The sequence below is a fragment of the Cavia porcellus genome, unplaced genomic scaffold (genome assembly GCF_034190915.1).
Source record: "Cavia porcellus strain 051 isolate PalLab524CR breed Dunkin Hartley unplaced genomic scaffold, mCavPor4.1 scaffold_6, whole genome shotgun sequence".
NCBI lineage: Eukaryota > Metazoa > Chordata > Mammalia > Rodentia > Caviidae > Cavia > Cavia porcellus.
In genome coordinates, this window is record NW_026947489.1 from 57,264,814 (window position 1) to 57,278,387 (window position 13,574).

General features: G+C 49.0%; 1 protein-coding gene across 3 annotated transcripts in view; it reads right to left on the minus strand.

Moving 5' to 3' along the window:
- Wdr86 (WD repeat domain 86) overlaps nt 1-13,574 on the minus strand; it is a 34,850-nt gene that overhangs the window by 9,534 nt on the left and 11,742 nt on the right. For 2 of the 3 annotated variants that reach the window (XM_023564974.2, XM_003469768.5), the window contains 4 exons: nt 12,054-12,465; nt 4,340-4,475; nt 2,579-2,682; nt 1,980-2,490 (listed from right to left, as the gene is read on the minus strand). In XM_023564974.2, coding sequence (XP_023420742.1) covers nt 2,323-2,490; nt 2,579-2,682; nt 4,340-4,475; nt 12,054-12,465 — 820 coding nt within the window. In that variant the 3' untranslated portion in view covers nt 1,980-2,322. Of the gene's footprint in view, nt 1-1,979; nt 2,491-2,578; nt 2,683-4,339; nt 4,476-12,053; nt 12,466-13,574 lie in introns of those variants that run through there. The other variant, XM_063250764.1, reaches the window with a different exon arrangement.

A 13,574-nucleotide genomic window follows, 5' to 3' on the forward strand; every position in this document is an offset into this window, starting at 1 on the left:
TTTAAAAAATATTCTGTGCTGCTGGGGACCCAGTGTTCTGCATGTCAGGCCAGTATTCCTGCACTGAGCCCCTTCCACAACTTGCCTTCTCCTTCAGAGCAAGGGAACCGCATCATGGCCAGAGGGGACCAGTCCAGTGCAGGACCACCAGTGTAGCCATGCTTACTATGTGACTTGGGCCCCGCAAGAGAGGACATGTCATCTTCATGTCCTCAGTACCATCGTGGAAACAGGCAGCCAGTGTTTGTGCTACAGATATGTAAACCAGTGGTTTCCTGAGAGTGAGCACAGCAGCCTGTGTCCAGCCCCCACGATAGCCACTGCTCCTCTGGACAGACGGTTGCGGGGCAGGGGGTCTAAGTCAATGCATGCCACCTGCTGCTTCTGAGCTTCGCCTCAGAGCAGGGATGGGTCCCAGCCCAGCAGCAGCTCCTGGTTCCCTGCCTGACCAGTCAGAGGAGCTTCCCAGCCAGTGGTGCTGGCCCCATTCCCCAGGGCCCTCAATGGACAGCACCTGTTCCAGCAAGCCTACTTGCCCAGGGGTTCTGGGTGCACCCTAGAGCCCCTCACAGATGTGTGCGTCTCCCCGTCTTTGTGGCAAGCTTATGTGGCTTGGCACCCTAGAGAGCAGGTGGCACCTGCAGGCCAGCACACCTTGCCCAGTAAACACCATGTTCTGAAGAGCAGGCTGCTCACCTCAGGCTGCTGGCCCAGTGAGCTGCCAATCTCTTAATGGTAGGCACTGTCACCTGCATTGTCCTACCAGGAACAGCCAGAGACTGGCACAAAGCACTGTAGATGCACAGTCTGACAGCACCAAGGATGCCAAGGAGGTGTCTGGCCTCTCCCCTGCAGCTCCCCCTGGCCTGATGCCTGTGCTCTGGCAGCTGTGTGTGCCACCATGCCTAGCACAGCACCTGTCTGCAAGGTCAGCTGGCCTTGCTCCCCATCTGCACAGCCCTTGAGAGGACTCTGGATTTGTGCTGGAAAATCTCCAGAGCGGAGGACTCCGATGCCACCTGCTTGCTTCTGGCCTCTTTTGCAGCCACTCAGGAACCACCCCAGACAGCTCTCCTTGACTCCTTAAAGAAGAGCAGCTGGGGTCTGGGGATTTAGCTCAGTGGCATAAGTGCCTGCCTTGCAAGCAGGCAGTCATGAGTTCGATCCCCCGTACCGATAAAAAGGAAAAAGACAAAAAAAAAAAAAAAGAAGAGCAGCTGTCTCCATTTTGGAGAAACTTGGCCCTATCTCCATGTATTGATGTGCACAGAGCTGGCTGGGCTATTTCTTTGCCCTTTCAATTGGCTTTAAGCAGTGTCAGTTGGGCTGGCTGAGCTGATGTGTGATCTCCACCCCGTGACTCCCCAAATATATGGTTAGGCCGGGTGGGGTAGAGATGTTGGCTGGGACCTCCCAGGGCGAAAAGGGTCGCACATCAGAACTGAAGCCCTGACCCAATCACTAGCTACCGCCTCAGCTGTTATGCAGATTCCTCCCTGCACTTCCTGCCCTCTGCATATCGCAGAGGTGATCTCAGAGCTCCTACCTGGCCCAGCTCATGGGAGTCCTGGCAGTCACCTGTTTCCCACCACTCTCGCTGTCACTGCTCCCCGAGCCACTGCCCTCATGCAGAATTAATAAAACCTGGGTTGGGCCCTGGGTCATGGCCTTTGTTCCGGTGAACCATCATCTGGGCTGGACTTAGGACCCCTTGGTTCCCTATAATTGTACATACATTTCAGTGTCTATTTTCACCTTGAGTCGCACTGGAAGTGGTGGATTGGAACTAACTTACTAGAATCCCAGTAACTTCTCCTTGGGATCACAAGTATAAACCTTCCTGGAATGAGGCGGGGAAAGGAAAGGGTTCTCTATCCAGGGTGACACAGGTGGCAGCCCCTAGTCTCATCAGGGAGGTAAAGCTGTCCCCTGCCCATGGAGCCAAGAATTGGTTTGCAGAACAAAATGTACTTGAGCACTTTTAACTTTGAGGATGTGTATTTCAGTTCTTCATGAGAACTCTGGTGACAATTTGCCACAGCAACAATCTGATTCTGTGGCTTTTGTAAAATTAAAAAATCCCCCTTCCTACTCTAGATAAAAAGGCCTTTCTGGGTGCTTCATAACCTTGGGGTATCATTTCAGGGGGCTCCAAGGTAGACTGAGGAGCTGGGCTGGGGATATGGAGAATCTGTGTCCCCCAGGACGAGATTTGTCACCACACAGCAGGCAGCCCTCAGCCGGAGGCTTGGGGAGGCTGGGCAGCTCCTCCAGGCTGGGGCACCTGTTGTTTGGGCCCCAGGCAGCAGCGCAGGCCCTGGCTCAGGTGGACTGCAGGGGTGCAGCTGTGACACAGGCCACCCTGTTGTTGAAGAGGCGTGACAGGCTGCGCTTGGCTGTGGGCCTGGGGCACGGAGCCTGGAGCCCACGCAGGTCCCAGAGGCGCAGGGCGCCATCGTGTGAGGCTGTGTACAGCACGTGGTCGTGCACCTACAGGGTGGGCAGGGTGTCAGGTGCCTGGTCTGGATGATGCTGCAGAGGCCTCGCTGGGAGGGCAGTGGGCTCAGGCCAGGCCTACCTGCAGGCAGTTGATGATGAGTGCATGGCCTCGGAACACCCTCTGCAGTGCTCCTGACTGGGCATCAAAGGCCCGGGCGCAGGCGTCCCCGCTGCCTGTGAACACTGGACAAACAGTGGCACATAGACACTCTCAGCCACCCTGCCACCTCCTCCCTGGGTGCGGGACGAGATGAGGAGCAGGGCAACCTCCGCCTGCCTTGGAGGGATGCCCCCAGTTTCCAAGCCAGGTCCCAATGCACAGTGTTAATGAAACTGGTGTTTCCGGGCAGCTCCCTGGTCTTGCAGTGTTGACCTCTGACCTATTTGTCCTCTTCCCCAGCCTGTGGCCAGCCTTTGTGGGCTCCTGGAGGAACCCAGGACCCTAGAGAGGGGCTTCACTGCCCTGCTCTTCAACTCCTCTCTTGTATCCCTCAAACTCAGTAACCACACAGGAGCCCAGGAAAGCAGAGTGGCCTGGGCATCAGATGAGGGGCAGCTGGCTGCCGCCCAGGTGTGCCCTTTCCATTAGAGGTCCTCGCTGGGGAGCAGGGGCACAGTCACCTGTCCAGGCTTGGACACAGCAGAAGGCAGAAATAACCTGCCCATGTCCCGCACCTGAATCCCAAAGCTGTGCTTACAGAAACCCATTTTACCACCCAGCTCCTCCACTCTGGAGTTCACCTGAAGTTTCCAGGTGACTCTTCCTGCATTCTCGGGGAATACTGAGGCCTCGGGGCACTGACTGCTGCAGCCCGGCTTGTGAAAATGGGGCCACAGTTGGGGACTCGGAGCCCTCAGATCATGCACTCTGTGCTGAGGATGGGGGTGCTTTCCTAGGTGGCCACATCCTGGGTATAAACGTGCTGAGCCAACTGAACATAGCCAGCAACGTGAGATAGTCTGCCCTTCTTCCTGTCCAAAATGAGCTTGGCTCAGCTCCTGGGTAATGTCTCACCCTAATTTAGCCTCTCCTGCAGGGGGAACTCTAAGAGCTACCAGCAGAGGCCTTTCATTGAGGCTCCTGGAACCATCTAGATGGGTACTTTGCCGCCAGGAGGTGCAGCCCTCCGTCCTTCCTCTTCTGCCTGCCTAAAACAGGACCCAGTGTCTGCCCCCTCCCCAACTATCTTGAAACCCGAAGCTCCACCAAAGGAAGAAGAGGTGACCAAGGATGAAGGAGGAGGCAGTGATGGAAGGGATCGGGATGCCCAGGCTCCGTGCAGCCTCTCAGCATGCCAACCCAGGGCTTCTGAGAGAAAAATATCCACTGCTCACTTAAACCACAACACCTGGCTCTCATCTGAGGCCAACTCTAGGGCCAAGTGAGGCCAAACCCCTGCACCTCGAATCCGGCTGGGTTAAGGGGTAGTAGTGGTCTCTGCTGGAGAGTCAGATGTGTCCTTGGGACAGGCTTTTCACCCTAAGACCTCTGAGTATTCAGGTCACCCCATTTTTTTTTTTTTAGACAGGCTCTATGTAGTCCAGGCAGGTCTGATACTCACTGTGCACTAAGACTTGGGCTCAAACTTGAGACAGACTCCTGCTTCAGCCTCCTCAGTGCTGGTCTTACAGGTGTGCACCACCAAGCCCTGCCCATCACACTCTTCCTTGGAGATGGGCGGGGCCAACACCCCACGTGACCTCTGACAGCTAGGGGGAGGGCCCTGCCTTGGGACTCTGGATCCTGGATTCCAGATTCCAGCTGAGGCTCAGAGAGGAAAACCACACCCAAGCCTGAAGACAGAGGATTTTGGGGCACCGGGCCAGGGCAGTCACTTACAGGTCCCTGAGTGGAACTTGAGGGCGCTCACGCTGCGGCGGTGGGCGGGGAAGGTGCGCACACAGTGCCCAGTGTCCGGCAGCCAGCACTTGACGGTTCGGTCAGCACTGCCCGAGTACAGCAGCCGCTCCGCGAGCTGTGCAGGATTGGGGAGGGAGTGTGCGCAGGTCACAGTGGGAAGACCCTTGCCGGAGGTCCCCCGGGTCTGTCCAGCAGCGCCAAGCCCGGCTCCTCCTTCGCCACAGGGCAGGCTTGCAGACCTGAGACACAGCAGTCGCCCAGGCTTCACCCTGCCCACACCTGGCCGTAGAATCCCCCTCTGCCCATGGAGGGTAGCGACACCTCTGGAGGGGACAGAAAGAGACGCCCAGCTCTAGAAGGGCCTCCATACAGGACTCCTGCTGGAGGGAAAAGGGTCTACCAGGCTCCGGGAAGACCAGGACGGGCGCTACAGCTCAGCAGCACAAATGCCTACCTGGCAAGCGCAAAGTCCCGAGTTTGATTCCTGATACCAAAAGAAAAAACAAGAACCAAAAAAGGATCAGGAAGACCAGGCTGGCACAGAGGTGCTCTTCAGCTAGAACTAAAGCTGGGCCACCAGGGGCCACCACAGAGTCCCTGCACCCTGCGCAGAGGGTCCCTTGGGGCTATATCCACAAGGAGGGCCCAAGGCCCCGAGACAGGCTCACCCTGGCCTTGGAAAGCTGCTAGTGCAGCAGAGGTGAGGCGAGGGCCCAGGAGACGAAGGATGGGTCTTTGCTGCAAGGGACAGGTTCTTACCCAGCAGGGATCCAGTCAGTGGGTTGGGGTGTGTTTACTTGGGACCCCGAGGCATCCAAGACCAGGACATAGAAACAGATGAGGCTCTCAGAGCCCTTCTCTGGAAACAGCTGGCAGTGAGCGCCCTGTCTCCCCACACTGGCCACCAGCATCCTTCAAACCTTCTTCAAACCTGTCCGTTTCAACTGCGTTCTGGGCTGCTTATGCTTCAGTACCCACGGTTGCCTGAGTTTCCTCTTGCCCCCTATATACACCCTAGAGGCAGCTCACGAACCCACACTGGAAGTGGCCCAGGTCCAAGGAGTTGGGTGGCTCTGGGACAATCACTTTGGTGGCAGTCGGGGTGGGGTGTGGGACACATATCACACAGCGTGACCTCCTGGAAGCAGGAGCTGCACAGCAGGGCCCACAGAGGGTCCCTGGCTTCTGTTATACTCCCAGCTCTAGGAGGACTCTGGCTGGCTTCTGAACACGCAGCCTTCCTAACTGGTCCATTCCCAAAAGGACAGGGACACATGCAACTGCCCACCAGGTTCACTCAGCTCAAGCAGGGTTCTGGAGTAGAGTTCTTGCCAGCTAACGGGTCCTTGTTTTTTGTTAGTTTTGAGAGAAGGTCTTGCTGTCGAGTTCAGGCTGGCCTTAAAAACTCACGGGGATCCTCTTGCATGAGTTTCCTGAATGCTAGGATTACAGTGCCCAGATTTTGTGACTTTGAGACAGGATCATTAAAGACATAATTTAATTTAAAATGAAGTCGAACTCCAGAGAAAGATGGCAGAGCAATGAATGGCAGAAAAACAGCCTCTCTAAATCACTCTTAAAATTCATCTGGAACCAGAAGAGACCTAGAGTAGTAAAGACAGTTCTAAGCAGCGAAGGCAAGGCAGGAGGCATCACAATCCCTGACTTGAAGTTATACTACAAAGAATGTAGTATAACTTTACTACAAAACTGTAGTAAAATCAACATGGTACTGGAATAAAAACAGAGCCAAAGATCAATGGAATAGATTAGAAGATACAAGCACAACTACAAACACACTCAACCACCTTATCTTTGATAAAGGGGCCAAACATGTTCACTGAAAGAACGACAATCTCTTTAATATGGTGTTGGAAAAACTGGCTCTCCACATGCCAAAAACTAAAACTAGACCCATGCTTATCACTATATACTAAACTAAAATCTAAATGGATCAAAGATCTGAATATTAAAACAGAAACACTAAATCTATTGGAAGACAAATTGGGTAAAAACCTTGAAGACATAGGGGTAGGTAGAGAATTCATGAACAGGAATCAAACCACATGGGAAATACTTCCCAGAAACAATAACTGGGATCACGTCTTATTAAAGTTTCTGCATGTCAAAAGAAATCTCCAGCATAGTGAAAAGAAAACCCACAAACTGGGAAAAAAATCTTAGTGAACTGTCCCTCAGACAAAGGACTTCTGTTAAAACATATAAAGAATTAAAAAAAAATCAGACCCCCAAAATTCAAAGACCTAATCCAAAAATGGGCATCTGAGATGAATAAACAATTTTCAGATGAAGAAATACAACGGCAAATAAATACATGAAAAAATGTTCACCATCACTGGTCATTAGAGAAATGCAAATTAAAACCACACTGAGATTTCATCTCACTCCTGAAAGAATGGCCAAGATCAAGAAAACCACCAACAACAAATGCTGGAGAGGCTGTGGGGAAAAAGGAACTCCCCTACACTGTTGGTGGAAGTATAGACTAGTACAGTCATTGTGGAGGTCAGTCTGGAGATATCTCAGAAAGCTGGGACTGGAAGCCCCATTTGACCCAGCTATTCCACTTCTAGGCATATTCCCAGAAGAACTGAAAGCATCATACCACAGTGATATATGTGCACCCATGTTTATAGCAACACAATTTGTAATATTTGTTGGGAAACAACCTAAGTGTCCATCAGCTGAGGAATGGATAAAAAAGATGTGGTATTTTTATACAATGGAGTACTACTCAGCTATAAAGAATGATCACGTTGAGATACTTATAAATAAATGGACGCAGCTTAAGACCATACTCATACGTGAAATAAATCAAACTCACATATATAAATACCAAATAGTGTAAGAAATGGTAAGAATACATAAAAGTATGTGGTAATCATGATTCCCCATTATATTGCTTTGAAGCCTTATAATGTTTTCATTCATTAGTTGGTTAAATGGTTTTATTCTGGGTTGTTTGATTTTATTGTCTGTGATGGTATGAACAGCTATTTTGAAGAAAACAAGACACTATAAAAGCTAGTGATGATTCAATATCATCTTGTTTTGAAGTCCCACCAAGCTTTTGTTCTTCTGTCTCCATCGGTTTTATCATGTTGTATCTCACTGGATTTTATTATATATGATAGTATAAACAAAATTTTTTATATACAAGGAGATAATATAGTAACCATTGTTCATTTTCTGTTAGTTGGTTCTGAATACCCTGTAATACTTTCATTCTCTTGAATGGTTTTACACTGTCTTTTTATGTTTGATACTATAGTGTATGAAGGTATACTCAAATATTTCAAGGAAAAGTACACTATGGTAGCTACTGTTATGTTGGGTTGTCTTTTGGTGAAACACTATGTTGCTTAAATAGTTCTGTTCTGATCTGGGTTGTTATGTCCTCTTTTACCTTAATCTTTAAAAAAAAAAAAAAAAAAAGTAAAAAAAAAAAACCAGCCTCTCTGAGATGGGGTGTCCAGAAGCTGGAGAACAGGGACATGAAGAGAACAAGGTGGGGAGTGGGTCCCTGGGACCCAGCAAGGATCTGAAGGGAGAATGAAGAGAGGGAATTAATTCAGTGAAGAAAGAGGTGGCAAGCAGCACTTTCTCCCTGAGCCCTGACCCACTCACTGCATGGGAAGGGTGGCCCAAACCTGCAGACCCACTGCAGTCACTCCTGGTGACTCCAGAGGCCTCCACTCCAGTGGAACGGAGCAGTGGACACAGCAGACTGCGGTGGCTGGTGAGTTATACAAGTGCAGACTCCCCCAGGAGAGGGTGCTGGGAAGCAGCTGTCCTGGAGAGAAGCCAGCTGAGCTTGTACCTCAGCACAGCTCCACTTAGTGGCTCCCAGTGTCAGGGTGACGTCGAAACCTGTTCAAACCTGCGAGGAGTCAAGGACCTGAGTCCAAGCCGGCAGGAGGCACACAGAGTGTTGCAGGATGAACAAACTGGGTTCCAGCCTCACAGCCTGGAAGCAGCCTGAACTTCAGTGGAGTTAAGATACAGGCTTGCAGGGCTGGGGATTTAGCTCAGCAGCATAAGTGCCTGCCTTGCAAGCTGGCAGTCGTGAGTTCAATCCCTGGTACCAGTAAAAATGAAAAAGACAAAAAAAAAAAAAAAAAAAAAGATATAAGCTTGCTGAGACTGTCCACTTTCCTGCTGGAAATCCTCAGCTGGCCTGCTGGGATTAATCAGCACAGGTCTGGGCTCTGTCTGCCCAATTTCTTTACCAGTGACAGCAGAGACACTTTTTTTTTTTTTTTTCTTATTTTCATTTTTTTTGTTTTCGTTTGTCTTGACTATTTGTTCTTGTTTTTATATAAATGTGAACATTGTTTCTAGGGTTGTTTTTTTCTCTTTTAGTGCCGGGGATTGAACTCACAACCTTGCATTTGCCAGGCAAGCACTTACACCACTGAGCTAAATAAACCCCCAGCCCCTTCTAGTTTTTTTTATTGTTGTTATTCTGCTCCGTTCTTATTATATTTATTCCTTCTCCTTTCCCTTCTGTCTTCTTTATAAGTTTCCCAAACTTCTGATAATCTTTCTTTGTCCTCTAACTTTGGTTCTACTCTCTTCCTCTTCTATTTCTCTATTTTTTCCCTTAGTCCCTTTTAAATTTTCAGTCCTGAGGGTAAAATTTCCATATTGCAGAAATGTTTGCAGTATACCATTTTCTGGTGTCTTTTAGGTTTTGTGATGTAAGCACAAATGTAATTCATACAGTTAAAGATAACAAATCAATAGTTAGCACAATTTGTTATTTTTCTAGGTTGTGTTTGATGCTATTGTTATGGCAGATTGTACCACCTTAGGAATGTTTTAATCAGTTCTTCTTCCTGATATGCTAAGACTGGGATACCTTAAGAGCCACAATCAGATCTGTAGCCCAATGCCAAATAACCAGGGCCTATAAAAGTGTCCAGTTTATCCTTCTTTATGAAACTTTTTTTTTTTTTTTTTTTTTTTTTTTGGTCTTTTTCATTTTTGTCGGTACCAGGGACTGAACTCACTTGCTTGCAAGGCAGGAGCTTATACCGCTGAGCTAAATCCCCAGCCCCAAAACCATCTTTCAAAACTGTTGAAGAGGCCAGGGATGTGGCTCAGCGGTACAGTGCCTGCCTGGCAAGTTCGAGGCCCTGAATTTGATTCCTAGTACCAAAACTGATGAAGAAATAAGATACTTCCATGACAAAAAACACCGGAAGAAATTCATGACAAGCAAAACCAGCACTCCAAAACGTTCTGAAGGACTTTCTAGAAAGAGACAAGAAGGACTAAAGCTCCATGAACCCCAACAGAAGGAATCCACCAGACAAGGCAAGTGTCTTAGTTACTTTTTACTGGTTGCTGAGACAAAATACCTGAAGCCAAAGTTGGGAAAGGAAGGGTTTATTTCTTACAGTTTTTGGAGGTCTCAGTCCACACTCAGTTGGCTCCAAGGGAGGTGGGCATGGCTGGGCCGCTGTTCATGGCAGCTGGCAAAGAGCAAGACACACCTTCTTCCTGCCATTACATCACATCCTGGCTCCACCCTTATGTGGGTGGAGCACTGACACCATCAATCCAAGCACTAGACAATGAGCCAATCACAAATGCACAATGCAAACTCCTGGGGGGGGGGGGTGCACAGACATAAACCATGACAGCAAGCAATCAAACAGAGGGAAAAAAGGAACCAACAACAGGAAAATAGCATAACAAGGATTAGTCAGTTCATATCAGCTAGAACCATCAGTGTGAATGGTCTCAGTTCACTCATCAAAAGACATAGCGTAGCCGAGGATTTACCTCAGCAGCATAAGCGCCTGCCTTGCAATCACGCAGTGATGAGTTCGATCCCTGGTACCAAAAAAAAAAAAAAAAAAAAAAAAAAAAGAAGAAAAGACACAGCTTAGCAGGATGGGTAAAGAAGCAGATCTAGGGGCTGGGGATTTAGCTCAGCGGCATAAGCGCCTGCCTTGCAAGCAGGCAGTCGTGAGTTTGATCCCTGGTACCGATAAAAAGGAAAAAGACAAAAAAAAAAAAGGAGCAGATCCAACAATATGCCGCATACAGGAAACACATTTAATTCAAAAAGAAATCCCAGACTGAAAGTCAAAGCATGGAAATCAACACACCACGTGACAGGAACCCCCCAAAAAAGCAGGGGTAGCTATTCTATTTGCAGATGAAGTGAGTTTCAAGCCAAGACTGATTAAGGGAGACAAAAAAGGTCACTACAGCCTCGTAACAGGAGGAATTCAAAACAAAGAGGTAACAATAATAAATATACATGGACCAAATACCAGCCAACCATGTAAAACAAATACTAACAGACATGAAAGATCAAATAAGAACTAATATAATTATCAGAGAAATATCAAAACTGAACCAAAGTTTTGAACAAATGAACTTCATAGATATCCATGACATCAGAGTACACATTCTTCTCAGCTGCACATGAGACGTTCTCCAAAACAGACCACGAATTGGCTCACAGAAGGTGCTGAAGTAAAGGCAAAGGAAATGAAATTATTCCACGCCTACTATCAGACCACAGTGCGATGAGATTGAGCAACACCCTTCTGAAAAACCAGTGAGACACAGATGAAATTAAAGAAGCGATTAGAAGGCTTCTATAATTAAACAATAATGCCAGTACAACACACTGAAAGTTATGGGATGCATTTAGAGCAGCCCTAGAGGGAAATGTATAGCAGTGAATTTCCATGTCAGAAAACAAAGCAAGCTCAAATAAACAAACTAATGCTGAACCTTGAATTTCTAGAAAAAGAAGAGCAAGTCAAGCCCAAAGCACATATGAGAGAAGAAATTATAAAGATTAAAGACCTTAATGCAATGGAAACTCAGAAAACACACGTGTAAATACTATGTTGTTTTGCTAGTATGAGAAAACAAAAGCATAAATAATCACCAAAATGTTAAGAGATATCAGGAAATGCTCAGATGAGAAAAGGAATAAGGAAGGGAGGAGGAAAAGGAAAAATGAGAAAAAAGAATAGAAGGAGAAAGTGAAAACAAAGCTTTTGCAAATGAAGAGGGGAAGGGAGATTGAAGGGAGGAGGGGATTGGGAAAAAAAGAAGCAAGATGTGTCTGTCATGTGCAGGTACAAATTCTCTATGAGTGTTAACATTATATATATCTAAAATGTACCAACAAAATTTTGAAGTCATTAGAGTGGTCCTGATCTGATTTGACTGGTGTCATGATAAAAAGAGATTAGGATGCTGGGCCGCCTGGTGGTGCATGTGGGTAATCTCAGCACTCAGGAGGCTGAGGCAGGAGGATCACTGCAAATTTGAGACCAGACTGGGCTACAAAGTGAGCCCAAGGCCAGCCTGAATGCAAATCAAAACCCTGTCTTAAATGAGAGAGAGAGAGAGAGAGAGAGACAGAGACAGAGACAGAGACAGAGACAGAGACAGATAGAAACAGAAAGAGAAAGTTAGGACACAAACAGTTGGTATCCACAAGCCAAGGAGAGCCCTTGGGAGCAGCTGGCCCTTGACAGACAGGTTTCACTCTGACTTCTGGCCTCTGAAGTGAGAGACAAGGCAGTGCCCTCTGAGCCCTGCCGCTGGATCTCAGTCCCCAGCCAATGCTAGCTGGCACACAGAGGCAGGGAGACTCCAAGGTGTGCCTAGGCCCCCAGCCAGCCCGAGCTCTCACCTCCAGACAGATGACAGAGCCCTGGTGCTCTCGGAATACTCGTAGCTGCTCCCCACTCAGGATGTCCCAGGCACGGATGGTGGCATCGGTGCTGCCCGTGAAGACTGTGTGGCCAGGACCATCCAGTACCAGGCACAGCACGGCGCCCGTGTGGCCTCGCAGCGTCTGGTGGCAGCAGCCACTGGCCACCTGCCACACCTTGGCAGTGCCATCTGTGCTGCCGGTCACCAGGAAGCCCCCAGCCTCAGCCTCCTCTGCACAGGTAGGGTCCCAGGGGGCAGAGTAGGCCAAGGTCAGGACACAGTTGCGGTGGCCCCGAAACTCCCGGGACACCTGCTCTTTGTCCACAATCCAGACCCGGGCAGTCCGGTCATAGGAACTGCTGAAGAGCTGGTTGTTGGCCACCAGGATCCTAGAGCAAGAGGTGAAAGTTCAAGGGTCAGAGCATGGAGCATTGCTGGAACCCATTCAACTTCCACAAGTGCCACAGCAGGACAGCCTCCTGCTCCCTGGCTACCACCACACTCATCCTCCAGGGTCAAGATCAAAGTGTCCACCTCCGCAAAGCTTCCTGATGCCATCAGGGACCCCTCCCTGATGGAACCCCTTCTCTGTGCTGAGCTGTGTGCGGGTCTAGCCCTTACTGAGGCAGAGACCGAGCCTCAGACCCATAGGGACCAAGACTGAGACCCAATCGAGCAAGGCTCAGATCCTTCAGGGACCAAGGCTGAGACCCAGCAGGTACCAAGGCTCAGACCTTGTGTTCTTGCTCTGCTCACGGCAGCTGCTGCACACAGCTGTGCTGCTATGAAGAAAAGGGGTGTTATAGCTTGTGTCTAGATGCCCCCCAAAGCCTCATGCAGTTCTAGGTGCAGCTTTTCACAGGTGGCTGGATCTAGAGTGTATGGTGCTGGGATCAAGAGTGCAGGATTATTAAATCAGCCCACTGATCAGTTGGGCATCACACTGGCTAGGATTATGGTGTGAGTGCTATACTCATCCTAGAGCAGGGCAGCCTGCATGCAATATAACAGACAGAAAGCAGGCTAAAATGTGCTCTGTCGTGCCTGCTTGCCATGGGCTATTTCTCCTCTGTGATGTCCCTCTGCTATGCTGCTCCATCTTGGGGCCAACCAATGACGGACTGAAACCTCTACAAATTGTGAGCCAAATAAATTTTTCCTCCTTTAATTTTGGGTGTCAGGTATTTTGTCTCAGCAACAAGAAAAAGAACTAAGGCAAAAATCTAGTACCAGAAGTGGGATCTACTGCGCCTAACCCTGTGGTTCAGGAGCAGCCTCTGGATCTGGCTTGTGGGTAGAGTTTGGAAAGGTTTGGACAAGCTGGCTGAAAAGGAAACCTTGGAACAGCTGAACCTGTATTTGGTGGGAGATTCTGGTCAGAGCTCAGGAGACCATCAGGCTGATAGAAATCAGGCTTGGGAAGATTCTGCCGGGAAGGTCTGCACTGGCTGCTGGGCTCCAGACAATGTGTATTATAACTTGGCAGAAACTTTGTCTG